General features: G+C 41.8%; 1 protein-coding gene across 2 annotated transcripts in view; it reads left to right on the plus strand.

The window, feature by feature from the left end:
- The window catches only part of cacna1bb (calcium channel, voltage-dependent, N type, alpha 1B subunit, b), a 239791-nt gene that overhangs the window by 12230 nt on the left and 204965 nt on the right, over positions 1-22596 (plus strand). For both annotated transcript variants that reach the window (XM_049603750.1, XM_049603749.1), the window contains one exon: positions 5460-5599. In XM_049603750.1, coding sequence (XP_049459707.1) covers positions 5460-5599 — 140 coding nt within the window. The remainder of the gene's footprint in view (positions 1-5459; positions 5600-22596) is intronic.

Consider the following 22596-nt stretch of genomic DNA (forward strand, 5'->3'; position numbering starts at 1 on the left):
GGGAACTATTTTCTCTCTACCAAACTACACCTGCCAACCTTTTCAACCTGTAGAAGTGTGCATCTACTCATGGATGAGAGGCTTGTTCTTGTGCGTGAGATGTAAACATTAATGGCGTCCTCTTTGGCTGAGGTGTAGCTAATAGCTAGCTCATTGGCGCTAGATGAGCTAGCAGTAGATGCACGCTTTTTTCTGCTAAGTGATGCGGCTGGTGGGTGTGGTTCGGTAGAAAGAAGATAGTTCCTACATGAAACTGCTCACAACAAGGTCTGTGGATTATCTTGAGTAACTGGGTCATGATTTCTGAAAAGAGACGTTGCTGTTTTTTCAACTTATCATACAATGGTTTATATGATATCTTCTGAATCAGTGCCCCATGAATGACTTTGTTTTTTGGTTGGTTTGTAGAAGGGAATAGGTTGTGATGTTCATGCTAAATTGAAAAACTTAAAATATAAAGAATAAACAAAAAAACAAAAAGAATGTATCTATTTTGTGACTCTCTTGTCACTAAGATATCTCAACCATTGTATCTGGACGTTACTTTTAGTTTACAATGGAGCCAGTGCAGAGTTTACAGTGAGTCCACGGTTGATAAAAGCAGTGTTTCTATATATATCTAATGAAAGGCTGCCAAATCTTTAAAAAGGCATCATATCTGTTTTTCAGGACGTACGTGATCTCTAGGGGCATACAACTAATAATTTCTGATGTCCATGTATGTCCATGTAATTTCGTAGAGTTGTGATTTAGTTTCAAATCTTTGACATTTCCTAGGAGAAAAAAAATATGTTATTCTTAATGTAAAGTCACATAGGTTAGATTTAGACAAGTAAAGTTACTAAGGGTAGGTTTAGAAAGAAACATGGTGAGGACATAGTTACCTTAAAATAACTCAAGACTTCACTTGGTTTCCAGCACCGGTTTCCTGGGGGAAAGTCCTGTCTTGTTTGACCAATCCACCACCTTAACTTACCTCCTTACATGGACTTTTGATCTTAATACTACTTTTCCCATCAGCACATTTAATATGTAATGGCAGTCTTCCTAATTATGTGGGTTAACCTATAAGTGCAGTACTGCCCCATTATTGTGTGAGGTATATACAAATTATTGTGCATTACTTTTCAAAGATAAATAGACGAGCAGTGCATGAGAACAGCCTGATTTTTTTTTTGGCGCTTTGAGCACCACAAACCAAGTGCCATCTAGTTGCATTATATTGGAGAGATGGCAGACATCTCTACAGCTGATATCTCCAACACTTGGCAACTCACACTAAAACAATGTAGACTGATATACAGCACTACAGATAAGAGGAAAAATATGTATTTTTGATGTGGGGGGTGAACTGTCCCTTTAATAGTGTTTGCCTTTGCTTTCTTTTCCTCCATCTTGTATCTTGTAAGTAAGCAGAACCTCTCATTGAGCCATGCTGCTCCCCCAGCTTCTCAGTTTAAACCAACATTTGAACTGCGACAGTCATGTCGCATAGCTAAATAGTATCAGAGAAAAGCCAAAGAGACTGCTGCATGGGGAGGTCAAGTGGCACCTCCCGCCCTGTGTACCAGGGAGAAAAAAAACAAACTCACTAGCATGTAGCTTCATGGTTCAGCACTTTGCTCTTCTTCTTCTGGAGGGTGTTGTAACTCAGGGGAGTTTGCCTTTAAATAGAGAGCCAGAGAGTGTTACAAAGAGCAACAGCTTGACGTGGAAACAGTCAATGAATTCCTCTCATATTCAGCCACCTGCTCCTGTTTTGAATGATCTCGGCGGCCGCGATGCAAATTCATCGGCGAAGATGTTACAACTAGGGAAACAAAAAGGTAGCACCTGAGAAAGTGATTAGAGTGGCTACACAAAGGAGAAAACAAGCATCCTCTCCTTGCCTCCTCCACCTCGAGGATGTAATACAACAAGAAGCCTTTTAATTAGAACAAGGGATCAGCTATTATTTATGAAGCTCTGTCAACAGAGTAGGAGGCGTGCTGTAAGTGGAGGCGATGATAGAAGCTGTTTAGTAAGAATATTTCAGATCCATCGCTGGTCTTTAGCGCGATGATCCTTGGGGATTTCCCCAGCCGTTTTCCAAAAGTGTATTTATAATTCAGGAGTATTTTAGATGTATGTATAATAGATGTTACCACAATACTAGTACAGACATTTATCCAGGCAGCCCCCTGGCTCCATCATTATGTAACACATTCAATTGTTTTCTTTTTGTTGAATCTTTGTATTGCATGCCAAAATGAATATACTGTATGACACATTGAATGCCTGTCGTTGAAATGTTGCAGGCTCCTACGGCTTCTCTTCTTGGAACAGCTTATCTGCTTCTCAACAACAACAAAAAAAAACTGTCATTATTTTCCCACCGCAGCCTCCGCGCTTGATACACCGACTCTCGTCCAACATACATTATCTCTGGATGTTCACTGTAGTCAGCCAGTGTTATAGAAAAGGTCACATTTCTGATAGCGCTCAGGCCTGTCACACTGCTTTTACGTGATTATTTATGTTGTAGGCTGGGTGATGCTGGGGGTTGGGGACACTGTCTGTCAGGTTGTAGTATGCTGGGAGCGAGGGAGAAAAAAATCAACGGGGAGAGAGGTTAGCGTAGGCGTGAGATATCTTCTGCTCATGCCCCGTACATTGCCCCAAGCTCTTGCAGATACTAATGGAGGCAAAGGAAAAAGTGTCATGTCATACACGCCTGATTCAGCTCCCTTACTCACAACGAGGCCCAGGGTTAAGCTGCCCTTGCAGTGCAAATGATCAAACTGTGACATACTGTTGATTGTTTGACACTTTTAGGGAATGATGCAGAGCGTTGAAATCAATCATGTGCAGTCATGTGTGTTGTGCGTATGCTCTCAGTGCCAAAGTGCTCTTTCAAACAGGAATGTCTTTGTCCTACTGGGATAATGTTGTGCGTTTGATTTTCCTAATTTCACACTTGAGCAGCACTTTTACACCAGGTACCGCCCAATTCCACCATCAATGCTTCATGTTTGCCCTTATGTCACACCAGAGGGGCACTTGAATGGCTCAGGTGCCCCTTTGTTCTGTACACATGCACTTCCGGTTACCTTAACTGCTATTATTTTTACCCCTATTGTTGGACCAGGAGGCCCCCAAGTGCCCTTAAGGCTCATTTATGCTCCCTTTACGTACGAAAATGTATACGTCCGTTTCAAACGATGTTACCGTCACTGCCCACATACTTCCATGCGCCCTTTACGTTGGCATGGATGTTAACCAATATATCCACCAGGAGACAGCCCAGCGTCAAAAGTTTATGACAACAACAAACTCAAAAACAAACATGGCGACTGTGGAGGAGATATTGATAATGTACCTCTTGCATAAAAGACAAAAACAGAGGCAGTGTTGTAGCAGGCGGTGGTCGGTGAGGCTGTTAAATACATTGCGACTGGAGGACGGAGAATTCTTTTCTCTAGTACTGCCGATGAGAGAAATTGAATTGTTATTTCTTCTTCGTGTCTCACTAGAGCTACGTATCGGGTAGTGACAGCAACACTGCCCCCACGGCTCCTGGTGGTACTGCTCCATTTGGCTCATAAGCTTTATGGAAACGTGCAAAAATACGGACGAAATGAACGCGGAGCACGGACAGAAGGCTCTGTCCGTATCCGTATCCGTATCCGTATTTAACGTTGAGCATAAATGAGTCCTTATGGTTGCTTCAAGTGTCCGCCGATTCCATGCTGTATTTCTGGCATGGTAAAACACCCAAAGGTGTACCTGTCTGGTTCAGTGGAGTCTCAAGCCTGCTCATTTAATTCATTCAAAAATATCAATAAAGTAATTAACTTAAATTGATTAGAGTAAATTTTAGGTAGGAGTTAGGGTTCAGAGAGGTTGACTAGAACCTTGCAGAAGAGAGCAGGTGTTCTTCGGGGAACCAAGCCAACCAGCGGGATACTTGAGTCAACCAGAGCTTGGATATTTGGGCCAACATGTCCTGATACCGATGGCATGGTGGTATTTGGTGAGCATTGTTCCTTCTGAGCAAGATGGTTCCTGGTTCGAATCCAGGGTGGGGGGCTTGAACCCCAGGGTGCGCAGAGTTGGCATGCTCATCCCTTGTCAGAGTGGACCCTCTCCAGGTATTCCAGCTTCCCTCCACAGTCCAAAGACATGCAGGTTAGGTTAAGTGGTGGTTCTACTGTAAATTGCCCATAGGAGCAAATGTAAATGTGTAAATGTGAGCATGAATGGTTGTTTGTCTCTATATGTCAGCCCTGTAATAGTCTGGCGATCTATTCCAGGGTGTACCCCGTCTCTCACCCAGTGTCAGCTGGGATAGGCTACAGCCATGGTTTCACATGGTTTCATATGGGCATCAAATATTCCCCCAGATGGATTTACACTGGATTTAGTTCAAAGTCTGGTGTGTCTCATAGACATACCAAAGGGCGCTGGTATCACAGCCAAGGGGCGTGACAAAGCGTAAGTATCTGACAATCTGGGAATGAGATCACACTGTTTGGGCCAACCAGTGGGGTACCTGTGTCAAAGAAATTAGCCACGGAGCAAAAAAGAGGCCAAAGTACCCATTTAAGTTGGCCCAGTTTTCCTTCTGATTGGCCCCTGTTGTCCCTAAGTACCTCCCACTTCCATGCTTTATATTTGCCCAAGTTCCCTCTTGGTTGGCCCAAATTCTAACCTAGGAGGCCCAATTCCCCTCTTGTGCCCAAGTGGCCAGCCAGTGCCCATGCACTTCTGGTTGGCCCCAAAAGCCCCCACATGTCCTTCTTTTTGTTCCAAGTCCCTTCCACTTCCACGCTTCATTGTACCCTGATGTCATGCAAGAAAAGTGCAAGTGCCTTTGTTGGTGTCACAAATACCCCACATATCAGCTCAAGCACTCCTGTTCTTTTGACCCAGTTCCCCTCAGGTTAGCTCAAGTACACCTCTTCTTAGCCCAGTGGTCGCTTTGTTTGACCCAGGTACCCCACTATTTGTCCCAAATATCCAAGTGCCCCTCTGGTTGGCTTAGTCGCCCCAGTATTCAGCCAGAGAGCCCCCCTGCTTTTGCGAAGCCCTAGTCCCACTTGTATCAACTTCTCTGGTGTAACGATGCACAAATAAACCCTAACCCCTGCCTAAAATGTGCTACCATAAATTGAAGTTAGTTTATTTTAGATGTTTGAGGCCTGAGGCTCCACCATTGCCCTTAAGATCATGCTGTGTGTGTGAATATTTGTTTTCACTGTATTTACTCTCTTTTCATCTAAAGAAGAGGGCTCCACTCCCCGCACTTCTGTTCATGTTCCTGCAAGAAGTGAAAGGAGCCATCTTTCTTTATTTCTTTCTTTTACTTACCCCCTCTCTCTCTTTCACTGAACGCTTCATTAACCACTCTCTGACCTCCAACAAAAAGAGCTTCCTCTGTCACTCTCATCCCCACTGTGATTCTCTCTGTCTCTCCGTAGGACGACACAGAGCCCTACTTTATTGGAATATTCTGTTTCGAGGCTGCCATTAAGATCATCGCCCTGGGCTTCGCATTTCACAAAGGCTCATACCTCCGCAACGGCTGGAATGTAATGGACTTCGTGGTCGTCCTCACCGGGTGAGTCCCTCGCCCGCTGGGTGTCAGCTGCAGATGGAAGTCATCAGTGAGAGAGTGGTTTCTTTTGTGTGTATCTGTGAGCGCCTTGAGAGGGAATGTAGTGGAATCACCTTCTTGCAGTTAGAGCGTCTGCCTACGAGCATTTGTCATTATTCAACAAGTAACACAAGCCTGTACAAGATGTGAAAGAGTGTCACAGTGAACATTTGTTGTTTTGGCCTTTCCACTTCTGTCCTGAGTTTCAACACTGTCACTGGACTACACTATATGGACATGCTATCCACATACTTTGTGGCTTCCAACTTTGTGGTGACAGTTTAAGGGAGTCCCTTTCTGTGCCTCAGTGCACACAGCCCGGGGCTGGATGCACAAAATGACTTAAGTTAAGATTTACCATAAAGTCAGAGTTAGGGTTTCCGTAAAAGAAAATTTGTTGCACAAAACATCCTTAAGTCTCTGCCTCAGGGTTTCCATAAATTGTTAACTTAACTTTCTAAGGTTTTCTCCTTATCTTAGTCTCATACTTAAGTGCCCGTACCCTACATCGTAGCCTGACATGCACCTCCCTGAAAATGTACCTCCTGCCTGTTTTTGGAGGCTGAAACCATTTCTGTCAACGAAATGAAGCTTTTATGTACTTTTATTTCACAGATAAGAAACAATAAATTGTGAAGACAGTATAGCCCCCCAAAAATAGCATTTTAAGTCTTGTGTGTGATTTATACTGGCTTCATATGAGTAGAGGAAAGAGGAAGTAGGTGAACTTTGTGAGCTGTAATGGAGCCAAATTATGTAATGTTACCTTTGTTAAATGTTGCTGTTGTCCCTGGTTTCATATGAGTAGAGGAAAAGTTTGCTAGCCACTATGCTAATTTATACAATGTAAAGTGCCATAGGCTTGTGCTAAAAACATTAGCATGTTGTATTTGTGGGGAAAATGTGTCCAGATAAAGACACGTGAATGCTGCGAGTTATAGTGAAGCTGATTTGTGTACATGTGTTTGAAATTGTTGCTACTAAGCCATGTTTAATGTGTGTTTTGAATCAACTAACTTTACAGCACTTCATAGAAACCACACCGCTGACTAGTGTTGTGGAGGTGAAACTGCAGAGTGACACACCACCGCACAAGTATAAATGCTCACAATGGCGTAGGCAACTTGTATGGCTATGGTCTGCATAGAGCTGATGCACAAGTATAAATCCCACTTAAGAACCCCGTTAACTGTTGTGCAAAAGACCTTAGCAAACAAAGTAAGGGAAAAAAACGTAAGGTACCTTTGACTCTATCTTAGTCACAACATGGCCGCCTTTATGGCAACTGAGAGAACCAAATAGGTATGCTCAATGGTGAGCAATTGTTTTTACACTATAGATTTAACTTAAATTAATTTCTGTTGCAATTCCACATTCCTTCCACATTTGTTGTTTTCTTTTTGCTGTTGGCGATCGAATGTACCTTTTGGTTATGTGCCTCCTTTTATTGTAGTCCTTCAGAAGTATAATCTTTTCCTCCTCTGACCCATATGGTTTTCTTGTCTTCTTCTTTTCTTTTTGCCATTTTTCAAAATTATATATAGGCCAACTTTGTGAGGTGATAACAGGTATCACAAGCTTGAGAGTCTCCATGGAAACTGAAGAAGTTTACCACTGTAAAATCTCTTTCAGTTCAGTAAATGCCTGTTTTTCCTTAACTAAGTAAACCTTTTAAGGGATTTTGTGCAACACCCTTAAGTAGTTCCCCAAGCTAAGCAGAAATTAGGCATTAAGTGTCATACTTGAGGGGAAAACTTGTGGTGTTTTGTGCAACTGTTCCTTGGTCCTTTTAAGAAGTGTTTTTCCAGCTTGATGTGGTTAAACTTGACTATTCTGCACAGACACTGTAGTTTTTGAATGTTCTACAACCATGTTTAGGTGTTAGGGTGTCCACATGCTTTTGGCCTTACATTGCAAGACCGCATTCAGTTGATGATAATTTACAATTTAAGAAATACAGAAACTTTTGCGTCACATTGCCCAGACCGACTCAAAAGCTCCTGCAAAGCTAATGGACACTTCAATAAAGTGTTGTATTTGATATACGTGTCTCAGAAATAAGTACATGTTGGCAGTGCAAGTTATTAGCTAAGTGGACCCCAGAGTTGTGTGACAGATGCTTTTATAGTTCTTCTTGAGCAGCTGTTAGTGGGGCTCAGAGAAGAGTGGCTGCCCTGCAGGGAGGCTGTCAGGCTCTGGGGCTTTGGAGACTTGTAATGGCCTGTGTTTCTTATTATCAGAAAGGAGTCATGAAAAGTCAATGACAGAGCAACGGTCAGGCCGATTGTTCCGCGGGATTACCGCTGGGATTTCAATTTAGGCAGCCTTGAATCTTTGTCTGGGAGGCAGTGAGATGTGACTTCACTGCTTTTAACTGTTGATGGGGAGCAGAAAGTTGTAAGCAGAAAGTTGGAGAAGGAGAGTTATTTCAAGTGAGTGTTTCAAGAGGTTTCGTGTGCTTTATTTCAGTTTCAGTTCCTTCTAACTGTAGATTTTATGTGTCTCCTGCTCCTGGCTTCAGCATAAGAATCCTTTTTTCCCTTCCTCTTTCCTTAAAGAGACAGGAATCATGTCGTCCTGTGGAGCTGCTTATAGCTGGCATCCATTATCATTAACATACCCACCTGTGCGGTGGAGTCGTGTAAAATACACAAGCTGGCATTCATCGTGGTCGGAGATTATCAGACAATTGTGAAATGTTGATTGGCTTGTCATGTCGACCCTGTCCCACTTGATGATAATTTATCTCATTTTCAGTGCCAAAGTGCCTTTTTAGCTATAAATCAACACAACTTGCTTCTGTCCAAAGGGACACATCATGTTGGCAGCTGAATAGCATGGTGCCCTTGCCTCATCTGAAGGTGCATCCTGATGGGACACTTGCTTCGTTTTTGCCCTGTTGTCTCTAGAAATGTATTTTTCCCATGATAGGGACACTTGGTAGATTCACAACTCAATGTGTATTGCCCAATTTAAGTAAAGTAAATGAGGACAACAGTACAAAGAGGGGCTTCTTCCAGAGTCAACACCTTAAGAAGGTTCCACACTGAAGCTTGGAAAGCTCCATCTGTATTAATCAATGTATGTCAATACTTACTCCCACTGCTTAATAAAACGTTTGATTTTTACTTTGATAAAAGTACAACAGTGCAGAAGCAATTCATTAATCCACTTGTAGAGCTTTCTTTAAGGGCTGGCTGCTGGCCAAACGGCTGACTGCTCCTGTAAGTCCAGCCAGCTACGTCAGTATTACCAGTAGTGAAAGCTAGGCTGACATTGTTTTCATCTTGTGAATCCGTGTGTGTGCGTGTGTGTGTGTGTCATCATGAGTTTCCTGTCGCAGATGTTTTATTAAGTTTGTGTTATGTGAGTGTTGTGTTAAGTTTTAATCCAAACTATTTGAATAGTTGTGATTCGTCATGCCTGTACATTTTAGTGCACCGAGCAGTCCAGTGGGAAGGTGCAGAATTCCATCTGTGTCACCCGTAATGAGGGTATACAGTCAGTACGTTTACATGGACAGTTTAATTCCACTTTTAATCGGAATGAAAGCTCATTCCGATTAAAAGTGGTCACGTAAATGGTCATTCCAATTGAAAATTAAATCCGATTAAAGGGGGTGGTTTATTCCGTTTGTCATTCCGAATGAAAGAATTTTGTGTGCATGTAAACGCTCATTCCTCTTTATGTTCATTCCAGTCTTTCTGCGCATGCTCGTTTCCTTGCCCTTCTGGCACGATGATGTATGCAACGCGCATAGCAACAGGCTGCATAGCAACTGGCTGAGATAGAGCAGTCGGACTCGTTGCACTCATCGGTTTCCATTCGTCACAGCACGGTCTTCTACCTCCCTTCTTCAACCTTCTACCTCTCTTCTCCTCCACAACAGACCAAGCATTAGAAGAACAAGGTTGTTGTCGTACTGCTACTTCAAGAATATAAGCAAAACAAGCCCGAAAAAGGCACTAAGAACGGCGTCGTTAAGCATCTTGATATCCGGAGCGAGGACTACAGTGTTTTCTTCCGGTAAACGTAAACATGTAACATCCGCCCCACCCCCTATCCAATCAGAAACCTTCCCTGCCCCAAACCTTGAGCAGACCCGAATAAAGGCGATTAAACTGATCTCCCGTGTAAACCCTCATTCGGAATGAGTATGTCCCATGTAAACTACCTGGAAACACTTTAATTCCGAATGATTTCATTCAGATTTATTTCATTCTGAATGAGAAGCCATCACGTAACCGTAGTCAGTGAGTGCTAGACAGAGCACTGAGTGAAACAACCCCACCCACATTTGCGGTGGAAACCCTATGGTCTAGGTACCATGTCTGAAGGGTTACTTTTGGTTCCAAAGGTACCATACCGAAAGTGTTTGGTGGAAATGGGGCTTATGAATGTGTGTGTGAGGTCAGCTGAGAGGTTGTGTCCTGCTGCGTAGAGAGTGGACAGTCGTCTCCAGTGTTCAACAAATATTAGGAGAATAATTGCTATTTCGGAAAACACTGGCGGCAGCAACTTGACGAGTATTGATGAATAAGCATTAAAAAGTCCACTGCATTTTCCATATACACTACAGAAATGTTTATGGGCTGAATTAATGAGCAAATGACTGAATGAATTTCTCCTTATTTACATTTCTCCTTTTTACTGCAGAGCCATCAAGAGGCATCACAAACACACACTAAAACAGGCACTGTTGTCAAAGTAACAGACCTATGTGATTTATGAGGAAAATGTATGCTATGCCTCGGCCTCACACTGTCTTTTTACAGTTTAAAATGCCTTAGATAAGACATGGGTTGGGTCCCCCTAAAAAGTATTTCTTTTCGTTGAATAAGAGTGTCTTTATGGCGGCATAATATGAGAAAAATATGCAGTAACATTGTTAAATATCTCAGTAACAATATTACCTGTGATAAATTAACAAATATTAAAGTGTACTCAGTTGTGCCTTTCTGTTGCTTTCAGTATCCTGCTAAAATACAATAGATTGCTTGTTGAATTTAGAAAATGACAGGACTTTTTTTCCCAACATTCTTTAATAAAACAAATTGAACATTGAAGTGGACACAAAAGGCACCGATAAAAAGAACACTCATACTCTCAATTAACTCAGAAAATCCCTGAGTGCAACATCACAGTCTTTTACGATGCAGTGTGTTTATTTAGCAAGTTGACATTGTGATGATGATAAAAAACAATATATAGTGCAGCTGTAAGTACATTTATGTTTCTACAGTCAATACAAACAACACATTAACCATCATTGTTGCACGTCCTGATAAAACTTACAGTGAAGGTGTCAATAAAGAATTAAAAAAAAAATCAATATGGTCTAATGATTTAGTCAGGAATAGGAGTGGTTTTAAATATTAATAGCATTTACGGACTGTGTGGGCTAAAATTCCCATTTACAGTAATTTATAACATGTTTACAATTGGGTAGGCATTAAGTTCTGCAATAATTAGAATCACTGTATATGATGAATGAATGATGAATGAAGGAAAGGTGGTGTTAGAGTGTAGCAGAGACAACAGATTTGAGATTTTATGGCCAAACATTTTTCTTTGGGTGGGGACTAGTCTTGCTCACCAGACCTTTTCTCAAGAAAAGAAAGGTCCAGCTGGGCCGACTCTCACTTTTAGTTTGACGGGAAAAAAAAGTCCCGGCTGCTTGTATTTCTTTCAGCCAATCGCAATCGTTCTTGGCAGTGCCACATCAACGGTGCGCTTGCAAAAATATTGCCGGGGAGAAACAGGTTTTGGTGTAACATGCCCACAAAAATATCGCCTACAGGACGTGAACCATGGCAGAAAAATGGCTACATCCCCGCAAGATCAAACACCGCAAAAGTTAGTAAAGGACGTGTTGAAAACGGTTGAAAACTGCTACACAACCAGAGGTGGTAGGGCGGGACTTCAGCGGGTGGCTCATTCCGCCCAATGAGAGGCTGATCTATGCTGCGAACTTCCGCCCACTCAGACTAGGTGGGGACATACCTCCAGACTACTTCCCCTAGCTGGCTACTTTTTCCCACTGCATGTCCTTGTGGAGCGCCTTGCACTTGTAAAATTTGCGAGTCACTCATATCATGTGAGGAATGTGTCTGTGTCATCCATGTTAACTTGATGCTGATAACTGTCCCTCTTGCTTTTACTACCTTCATGAGTAGAGAGATATTGTCCCGCGTTGGTGCTGTGTGATATCCAGATTGGGTTTGTGCTGTAAATAATGACTGTTTCAGTAAGTCAATAAACAAATGAGTCAAGAGGGATATTGAGTGAGGAGCAGAACAAAGATGGCAGAGAGGTGGTGACCACAAGTGTTTGATGTGATGAGAAAAGCAGACAGATCAAGATGAAGAGAGGGGAGAGGGTAGATGGGGATAAATCACCACAGTTCCTTTGAATTACTTTGTAAATAAAGATTAGAACTTGATATTACTCTTCATGCATCACTCAGAAAGCTGCTGTTCACATTTAAAACATTTCTTCTTCTGTTTCGAGCCACAGCCAGATGCCTTTTCTCTTCTTCTTTCACACTAGTGTTTGGAGCTGTGATTGGATTTAATGTTCCCCTGCAATACTTACACAGCGGTAGAATTCATGTGTGGAAGATGAAAGAAGGCGTTCTCTAAATGTAAGGCTGAGATCACACAGAGGCACGTTGCTCGGAGCCAAACACTCAAATTCCTCTATGTTCATGCAGAGAGACGCACCAGCGGCTTTCAGTGCCATGCGAGTTGCAATACAAGACTGTTGCTTAGCATTTTGCTGTGCACTTTGGCTCATTTTTTTAATCGTTAATATGTTCTGATTCATACTGAGGTATTTATTTAAGATAATCTAAGCAGATGATGAATTCCAAAGGCTGTATCTGATCATTTACAGGCTGACATGGATCTAAAATCCGCTTTTTGTTTCAGTTTTTCTTCTCTTCAGAAGCTGAAGCCGGAGAAATAGCTCTTCAGTTTTGGCTACCCATTGCTGACACAGCTGGATACAAATTAACCATTATGTTGTGTACGTGTGTCTCCATTTGGTTGCCAGGCAACCACAGCAGATAATGTGCCTCCGCGTGATCGGGGGTTTCTGTGTGTATGTGTGTGGCGCTCTGTTTGCTTTGTGCTCGACATGCTCCTGCGGGATTTGTAAGGGGTGGGAGGGGGCGTAAGGTGTCCTGGCCGAGCCCCCGTCAATTCGAAATCAATCAGATCACCGCCGGACGCAGTTCGGCTCACTGGGTCGCGGCAAAATCTGATCCTTGGAGAAATCGTCCTGATGACAAGTGATAAAAGACGGAGGAGACATTTAAGCATGTCCTCAGATTTCCAGCCTCCCTTAGTGAAGTTAAGAGGATTAAACTTTACTGCACACCTGGGTGTTAAAATCTGTGTCTGCTCTGTCCTGTGTCGTCCACAGAGGGCAGCCTGCAGGCGGGAGTCAGTGATCGTGATTAGAGTTAAGTAAGGTATAAAAGATGAAATGATAACTCAGAGGAAATACTTTGAGCAGCAAGAGAATAAGAGGCGAGAAACCCACAGGTGAACGTTAGCACGACGACAGCTGGATGTTATCGATTGATGCATGAATGATTGATAAAAAAATTATTTTATAAATGCTGGGTGATCAATCAAAAGTGACTGGTGAGGGTTTTTATTGATCCTGCCGGTCAGAAATCTAATTTAGGAAACACTGTGAGAAGATGTGATTGTGGCTGCTACGAGAGGGGAAATAAATAACGCTGCTTTGTTTGAAATTAAAACATATTCAGTTCTGCTTTATTATATCACTTAAGTCAATAACATAACTTACCTCTTTTCCAATTTGCTAAGAATCAGTATTAGTTCTTTGCCTGTTGCATAATTCCAGTGCTCAGTCCTCAAGATAATTATGTCGATACAGCCATCCAATCCTAATGAAAGGATCTAAATGATAGTGTAGCTGGAGGCAGAGGCAGACCTTTAATCTGTCCTGATCAGACATTAGGAGCCCCTAATAACAGAATAAATCTGCTCGGGTTGCCAAAGGCCTAATCAATAGAACGCCGAGCGGGCCAGCCCAGGAACACTGCGCCCTGATGAGAAGCCAGACACGTCCAATCACCCGCTGAGCTCGACAGCGTCTGTGACATGAAGAGACTGGTTGAGAAGCCTGCGATACTTTGAAAACCATTTTCTCTTCTGGAGCATTAAGGTTTGCCAGTATGAATCATGACTCAGTGGCTAAGAATTAAATTAAAAAGTCTAAAGAAGAAAGGGATTCAATGACGCTCACATTTGTTCTAATTTCAGAGGGCAAATGCAAAAGGAGTCAATTTAAGTTTTCTCCGCCAGGAGCTGGGAGAACCACCTCAGCTAACACTTTTTAGAGAGTGTAGAAAAGTGGTTTCTTACATTTTGAAATGTTGCTAATATTCAGAAAGCCAAGGAAGTGATAAATAACACTTTCTACCATGGCCATGCAGAGTAATCAGTCGGGATTGGCAGATTTTAATATCATCTGTGGCTCTGGAGAAGCTTTGTGGAGTCTACTGAAGCGGCATCACCTGGGTATTTCAGTTTGGGCTCGGAGACAACAAAATAAGGAAACTTGTGTGACAGTGTTGGGGATGGAGTTGGACGAAGGATAGGTGCAAACCAGAGAGACAGGAGGCAGGGTCTAAGGAAAGGACTATCTTGGTGAATTGTGGGAAGTGTCTTGACCCCCATTGTCATGGACGCAGAAATCCCAAAGAAACAAAGAATCCTGCACGTTGTCCGTCAGTGTTTTGGTCCTGATGAAGTTGCCTTATGAAGATTTGAGGAATGAAACGTCATAAACAAAGTGACATACAGAATTTTTGATCACACTAAGAGCCTTGTCTTACAAAGTGGCGCACGGCGTAGCGCAACTGTCACCGCAAGTTTCAGACCATCATAGTTGTCATTGTCACAGCCAGCTTCTATGTTGTCTAAGTATCTTGCGCCCATCTGTACGCCCATGGGCGTGTTGGATATTTTGAGGTATTGTTTTTTGACGCAACAGAAGGTAATTGCACCATTGACCAACAAAAACCTGGTCTGAAGTCAATGGTGCAGTATTTGTTTGCCATTTAAAGGGCGGCCCTTTTGTTTGTTCTGTTGGAGGAATATGCAGCAATCACATTGATGAGACATTTTGTTGTTTGTTTCACTGAATAAAGCATCTGCTGTTCTGACATCTCAGTATGCCTATAAGAATTACAGCTTATTTTTTCATCAATGCATCCCCATTAGGAGGGACGATGTGCCCATTTACGCACGAGACGCAGCTTAACTTCATTGGTTATTTCAGAAGCAGAAGTTTAGTTCTCTTTCCTCTGTCAAGTTTAAAACTACAGCCATTAGTTTTGCTTCTTAAATGCCTAACACTGTTTGTTGCAGTGACATTAGGGCTGTCACTGCATTATTCTCAGCTTCTCCAGTGCACCCCTTGCAAAAGTATCTGAGTTTTAAAGGGAAAAGGAGATGAGACTCTGATTGGTTGAAATAATATTACACCCAAAACACACCTATGATTAATTAAAGGACTAAATACGACCATTTGTACCCCTTGTGCCTCACTTTATGCACGTTTAACTAGCAAAATGGAGTTAGACACACCCTTAATTGACTTATGCCATACACTTTAGATCAGTGGTTCCCAACGGGTCCAGCCACGGCATCCAGATTTTTTCTTAGTCATTAGTTCAAGGTCCACACAGTTTAATATATTCAGCATCGTGCTTTTCTCTGTCAAGTAGCTGTCTGTTAGTCACTCACTCTACAGCAGGAAACGGCACTTCAAAATAAAAGCTTTGTGCTGGAAATTCACCGTACTTAAAAATAAATAGTGTTTTTTACAAACTTGACACATTTGTGAGTCCCTTTTGGTCCATTAAGGTTGGACCAGTAATCCACTTTTGGACCGAAACCCACCAGTTGGGAACCACTGCCTTCGACCATGTGCTATAGATAAATAGGACCCTTAGACTTTATGATGTACAAGAACATTTTTGAAACTGTGACATTGAAATGCAATGCTAAATGGCTGTAGTAATCTCAGTAGATACATCCACATCTGTAGTGTTACTAATTGGCTATTACCAAGCTTCTCACATGTGAAGGAATAACAATTTGCATTTTATTTATTTGCTCTATATGTGTAATTATTTAACAAGGGCAGTGCAGGTACACACTGCTACATGAGGAAGAGAAATGCAGCAGATGTAATATAATGTATTAAAGGCTTTTCAGGGTAAAGCACACTGTGTGCATATGTATATTCATGTCTCTATTTGTTGTAACTGTATGCAGTGGCAGATGCGACGTGTGTTTGCACTGTGCAGTGGAACGCTACATTTATTGCTCGCCTGGCTGCTGCTCCTTTGCCATTAAACATTATGATCAGTTTAGAGATTCGCTCAGGAGCAAGGCTATTTATGCACTTACTGTACATGCTTTTACAAAGAGGACATTTAGAGATTCTCAGTCATTCAGGTAGGATATTAAAAGAGGCCAAAGGCACGGTACACAGCTGGATTTACATCAAGCTCAATACAAAATTGATGTGTTTAAAGTTTGGAATAAATGTACTGCTACTAATGTAATATGTGCACTTTATATACGTCTAAATGTTTTGTTGTTAATGTCTGTGAGTAACATCTGAATGGCTCAGTCCTTTTAACCTCCTCTGCCTCCTGGCCTTTGATTGCTGTTATTGACCGAAGCCTCAAATGGCCTTTTACTGCCCGTGCAAACACTATGGCAACCGCAATCTACGGCTCCCGGCTGAAGTCACAGAGAACAATAATCCCACTGTCATCTCCAGGGAAACAAAAGCCAGGGCAGTTGTTTTTATTTATTTATCTGTATGTTTGATTTACGAGCCCTAAGTGGCCAGGGCGAGAGTCGGCGCTTGTGTCGACTTCAAAGTTTTGATTTCCTTTCATGTGCCTCTCGGGCGACGGGGGCTACCACAATGGGAGACCTCAAAGTGTAGTCGCAGACACTACAGAGGTTGGGTCACTTTAGTTTATGGCCGTGCCCGGTTGCATGAATAAATGTTCCCTTTGAAGGTCTGCCAAAATGCTGCTGTCTGATCATCAGCTCGGTCTGACAGTCCAGGCCTTGCTGAAGTTACAGGTGTGCTTGATATGGATTGGCTTGTGTCTGTGACTATACACTGTGTGTGTTATATATTACTACACTGCAGATCTGCTCTTGTAAAAGCTGCATTTGTCTTGAATCCCATATCAAATCTGTTTCTGAATATTTTAAGCTGTGCATGGCTCTATGGATGGCAGTGATGGTCTGTCAGTCTACAATATTAGTACAGACTGAAGTATCTCAGCAACTACTGGATGGATTGCCATGGAATTTTGCACAGGCATTCACTGTCCTAATGAATTCTAATGACTCTGGTGATCCCTGATTTTTTTTCTGTCTTCAAATGACATCACCAGTGCAAGATGGCAGAAGCCCTATACAGAATAATTTGGCTTCATTTTTGTACAGTGGGAGGAAGTGGAGATGCGTTGTGCATCTTTATATACATTCATTGTTGTGAACATGTTAGCATGCCAGTGTTAGCATTTAGCTCAGACAACCACATTGCCTTAAGTGGGATTTATACTTCTGCATTGACGCAGAGCCTTCGCCATAACCCGTGTCGTAGCCTGATGTGCACCTCCTTAGAAACACATGTTGCTATTTTTGTAAGCTGAAACCATTTCCCTCAGTGGAAACAAAGCTTTTATTTACCTTATTTCACAAATAAGAAACAATAAATTGTGAAGACAATAAAGTCTCCACAAAAATAGCATTTAAGTCTTGTGTGCGATTTATCCCGGCTTCATATGAGTAGAGGAAAAGTCTGCTAGTCGCTAGGCTAATTTATACAATGTAAAATGCCATAGGCTTGTGCTAAAAACATTAGCATGTTGTATTTGTTTGGAAAACGTGTTTGGTATAAGACAGTTGTTCTGTTGGTGAATGTTGTGAGCTGTAATGAAGCTGAATTTTGTAACGTTACCTTTGTTAAATGTTGCTGTTGTCCCTGGCTTCAAATGAAGAGAAGAAATGCCATAGGCTTGTGCTAATAACGTTAGCATGTTAGATATGTTTGGAAAACGTGTTTAGTATAAGACAGTTGTTTTGGTGGTGAACTTTGTGAGTTGTTATGGAGCTGAATTATGTAACATTACCTTTGTTAAATGTTGCTGTTGTCCCTGGTTTTATATGAGTAGAGGAAAAGTTTGCTAGCCACTAGCTAGGCTAATTTATACAATGTAAAATGCCATAGACTTCTGCTAAAAACATTAGCATGTTGTATTTGTGGGGAAAATGTGTCCAGCAAAAGACAAATGCTTTACCTGTGAATGCTGTGAGTTATAGTGAAGCTGATTTGTGTACTTGTGTTTGAAATTGTTGCTATTAAGCCATGTTTGATGTGTGTTTTAGGTGTGTTTTGAATCAACCAAACTTTACAGCACTTCACAGAAACCCCATCACTGACTAGTGTTTTGGAGGTGTAACTGTCAAGAGTGACACAGACACACCACTGCACAAATATAAATGCTCACAATGGCGTAGGCCATGTGTAGGCTCTACATAGAGCTGACGCACAAGTATAAATCCACCTTTAGTATTATGGGCATATCGAGAAAAAGTACAACCTCACAGAGCCACTATCATGGCTGTATACTGTTAGTCCTGTTTTAGTTCTCTGTGATGTTTCTCCACGCCACTTTTGCTTTTATTTGACTTTTTGTGTTGGATAAATGTTGTAAGCAAGGAATCTTTGATGATGCATTTTGCAGTCTTTTCATCTACTTGTGTGGAGCGTACCCACACTCTGGAACGGCATAAGCTCTCTGCCATGTTCAGTCAGTCAGTAAACATCTGGATCTCAGTTTGAGTTTCCACACAGCTGTTTAATGTCACCAGTTACAGACGGTACAGTATGAGACAAAGGAGCTTAGGGAATTCTATTTTACAAAATCACTACCTAAATATTTTGTATATTGGTCTTTGCTAATAAAAAAAGAAAGAAAGACATTGTTGGACTTAGAATTTATCAGGGTAATTACAAATTTGGTCATATTTTTGCAGATGGGCATAAATTCTGTTCGTTATAATTACATTGTGTTACCAAGTTACTTAGTGAGATCTAGGTATGCAGCACATACTGTTTCTCAGTATTATAATTTCTGGCAGGTGCTCCAACCCTGCTGAGGTCAAATTTGGAACAGGAGGGTTCTGCCCTGTATCCTCACTCAGTTGCGTCCTGAGTGCAGGGTGTTAAGTAGTGACAAACAGACAATGACTATTCACGTACACGCCCAGATTTCTCTCCTTTTCCTTAAGTAACTTTGAATCCAGAGGATAGTTTTCTCTGTTTGATCACGGAGCTTTCCTCTCACTGATGTTATTGATCCTTTGCTCAGTATCTGCTCTACTGTCAGATGTGGTCAGTGGTTTTTGTGTGTGTGTGTGTAATGCTTGTGTTCTTGGTACAGGCTGTTCTGCTTCACGTCTTCTAGCCAGTTAGCGATCCCCTCAGTCAGTGAACACAGTGTGCTCTGTGAGGCCCGCTGAGTGCTGCTGATGCCGATGCCATGTCGTCCACATTAAAGCAGACTGATACCAGCTCTGCTCTGTCTGTTGGTGGCTGTGCAACAGCTCCAGCAGCGGGGAGGGAGCCCAGTCAGCTTCTTCTCTTCCTGCTCACGCCCACACATTGATGTGGTCAGGAATACAACACAGAAGTGAAGCCGCAACCAGCAATTATTTGAGATTTTTAACCAAACTGTTGTCAGTTTTTGGGATTTATTATTGCATAATATCTCAGAGCTCAAGGTGACTTCTTTAAATAACTTCTTTTGTCCACAAAGTCAAGTAATAAAAAGAAAAAACAGTAAATCAGAGAACCATACATTACATTTTAGCTTCAGTAATGACATAACCAATTATCAAAATTGTGAATTAACTTTCTGCGCACTGAATATTCACCCATGTACTTTAACTACAGAATAAAAGCTTTGGACTTGACAGACAAAACACAAGGATGAGATGATATATCATGAGTAGATAGAAAGATTATAGTTACAGCAAAGGTAAAGACAGTTTTAAGAGAATAAAATATAAGCGAAAGCAAAGCATATTAACAGACTTTCATCACCGTGTTAGTAAACTCATTAGTGGGGTTTCCATCCAAATGTATCGAAATTTTTGGGCGAATTTTGTGAAATTGTGCAAAAGAAAATGCAAATTTATGCCCGTTTCCATTCGTTATTGTTTTGCGATTATTGGCAGTCAACAGGAAGAACGGTAGGTGGCACTTCTCGTGAAAAATGAGCAAAATAAAAACACCCCCGTAAAAGAAGAGTGCGCCATGAGATGACGTCATAAGAGCGTCTTATGCCCACTGTAAACAACAACACACTCAACTATTGATTGAAACCCCACTATTGACATCATTTTATGTAGCAGCAGATTTGGCTGTTATCAGGGCATTAAATTATCAGTGGTAATAGGTGTAATAGATATAGGTTAGCAGGGGCCTGCCACACCTACTAGAAGGTCATTATCAGGCCATGAAATGATTCCTATATGACACCAACATTTACGCCAAATCATGTTAGTTTTTCTAAGCCCAACCAAGTTGTTTCGGTGCCTAAACCCTAAAGAAAGTGAAAGTGAAAGATAAAATTGGTACCAGACATTGAATGGGCTGATAACAGCCTTCTGAACCTGCCAAAAACCCATATCCATGAGGCTATAACCACAGATAACAGCCATTTAATGTGCTGATAACAGAACCTGCAATAGTTGTTTCTAGGAGCAGTTAAGGCTTTCCATGCGGATCAGTATGTTATTCCTGTTAGTCAACTTTAAACAACCTGTGCACTGAGCTGCCTCCATCTTATTAACATTTGATTTCTGGCAATTTTCTGTTGCCTTCTTTTGGCTCTGGCACAGAGAGATGACGTCCCTGCTCTTAATCCTCCAACAGAGCTCCAGAAGACATCTGTCAGTCAGTTCAACGCCAAACCTATACCAAATCTAATCTGTTAGCTTATTAGTTGCCAGTCATGACCATCAAACCCATCACATCATGTTTTATTTACCATTACCTACCTGCTCCAGCAGCAGTCAAAGTTAGGGAATTAGCACACATTACGTAGCTTACATTAGCGAGGAGACAGGAAATGATAGGGGAGAAAGGTCTTGAATGACATGCAACAAAGAATGACAGCAGGAAGTGAATGCTGTGGCCCAGTGTTGGCACCTTAACCCCCACAACTCCAGGGCACATAGGCGCCTAAGCAATGAAGCAAGCAAAGCAGCTGCACCCCCACTGTTAGTTTGAGGGAGCAAACGTGTTTTTGCATCCCCACTCTTTGATTATACAACTATTAAAAAACATTAAAGCTAGTTTTCTTCAAAAATAGTTATATCAGGAAATTTCACATGTAGTATTTATATTAAAAATACATTTCCAGTCCTAACAAAGACCATTTTCTCAAATGAAGTCCGCACAATGTCCAAAGAATCAGGTCAGGACATGCTGAGATGCCCTTTCACACATGTAGCACACAACAGGAGATTTTCTATGTCAGACACGTTCTTACTTACTGGCAATACTTGCTGTGGTTTAGGCGAGGCGTGCAGGAGGCAGGACATGACGCACAAAGCATGTTGTGCTTTAAATTGTGCGTTTATAATCTGTTCATCAGAACTAAAACAGCTTTTTATTTAATAAGAAATCACAGGAAGTCCTCTGTCCCATTAGTGCTAGCTTCACTGCAGCGCATCCAGGCTCAGTCAAAACAATACTGCGGTCAAACCAAACCAAAGATATAACCCAGTGCACAGTATAGGGCAGGTGGATTTTTTCTTGATATATTTCTTATCAGATTATGACCTCATTCTCATAATACTAAAATGTGTTTGTCAAAAATTATACCTTAGAGATGTGGGATATGTTTCGAATGGACATCTTGCTGAAACACACATGAGCTGAAGCTCAAGGGGTTTATAAATGAATTCAAAAGAATTTACGTGTCATTGACATGAACAGGTGGCACATGTAAATTTACAGTGGGAGCTTCCTGAAACAAGAGACACAGAAGAGGAAGGAAGCGTAAATCATGTCTTTATATCTGTTGACTCAGCAGGGATGAATTTAAATGAGAAAAGTTGATGAGAGATATTTGAAAGCAATACAGAATGCCCAAGAGCCGTATTGCATTTTATTCCATTATATTTTTATATTTCGAATTGTCACCTGCCGCCAGAGTTTTGTTTTATTTTGCATAATTAAAGACACAGCACCATAGATTGGTGCTAAAAATGCCATCAGAATACAGGAAATGAAGTCTTCAACCCAGTCTAAAGCAAGGTTTATGCTTCTGCATACCTATGACGCAGAGGGCTTTACGGAGGCGTTGCATCCCTCTGTAACCGACGCAGAGATGCGACACATAACTCCAAAAAATTATAACCACGCGTCGAGGCAACGCAGACCCCACACAGACCGCAAGAGCTATGATTGGTCCTTCAAACTACATCATTGCCGGCATTTTGCAAGTTTTCACTTCCTGCGGCAGTACCACAACACCGCCTCGAGATATTCAACGGGCGTACAGACCATCAGCGCAGTCGCCTCTCTCTTCATCGTCGTCGTAACATTTGTAATAAGAGCATTTGTTGTTCAGTGTTGATCATTTAGAGCTCCAGCAACAGTCTTTCTCTCTCAGTCGCCATCTTCACTGTGACTAGAGCAAAGCCGGAAAATAAACAAACAATGAACGAGCAACGGTCATAGACGTCACAGAGTCTAGGTAGGTATATAAAAGAACACCGCAACCCTAAGTGCTTTGGCGGGGAATTGCTTAGCGACATAGACCAACAGGACACAGAACTATGATAGACACATAGCAACTGCAGAGCAAC

This window comes from Epinephelus fuscoguttatus, linkage group LG18 (genome assembly GCF_011397635.1).
Source record: "Epinephelus fuscoguttatus linkage group LG18, E.fuscoguttatus.final_Chr_v1".
Classification (NCBI taxonomy): Eukaryota; Metazoa; Chordata; class Actinopteri; order Perciformes; family Serranidae; genus Epinephelus; species Epinephelus fuscoguttatus.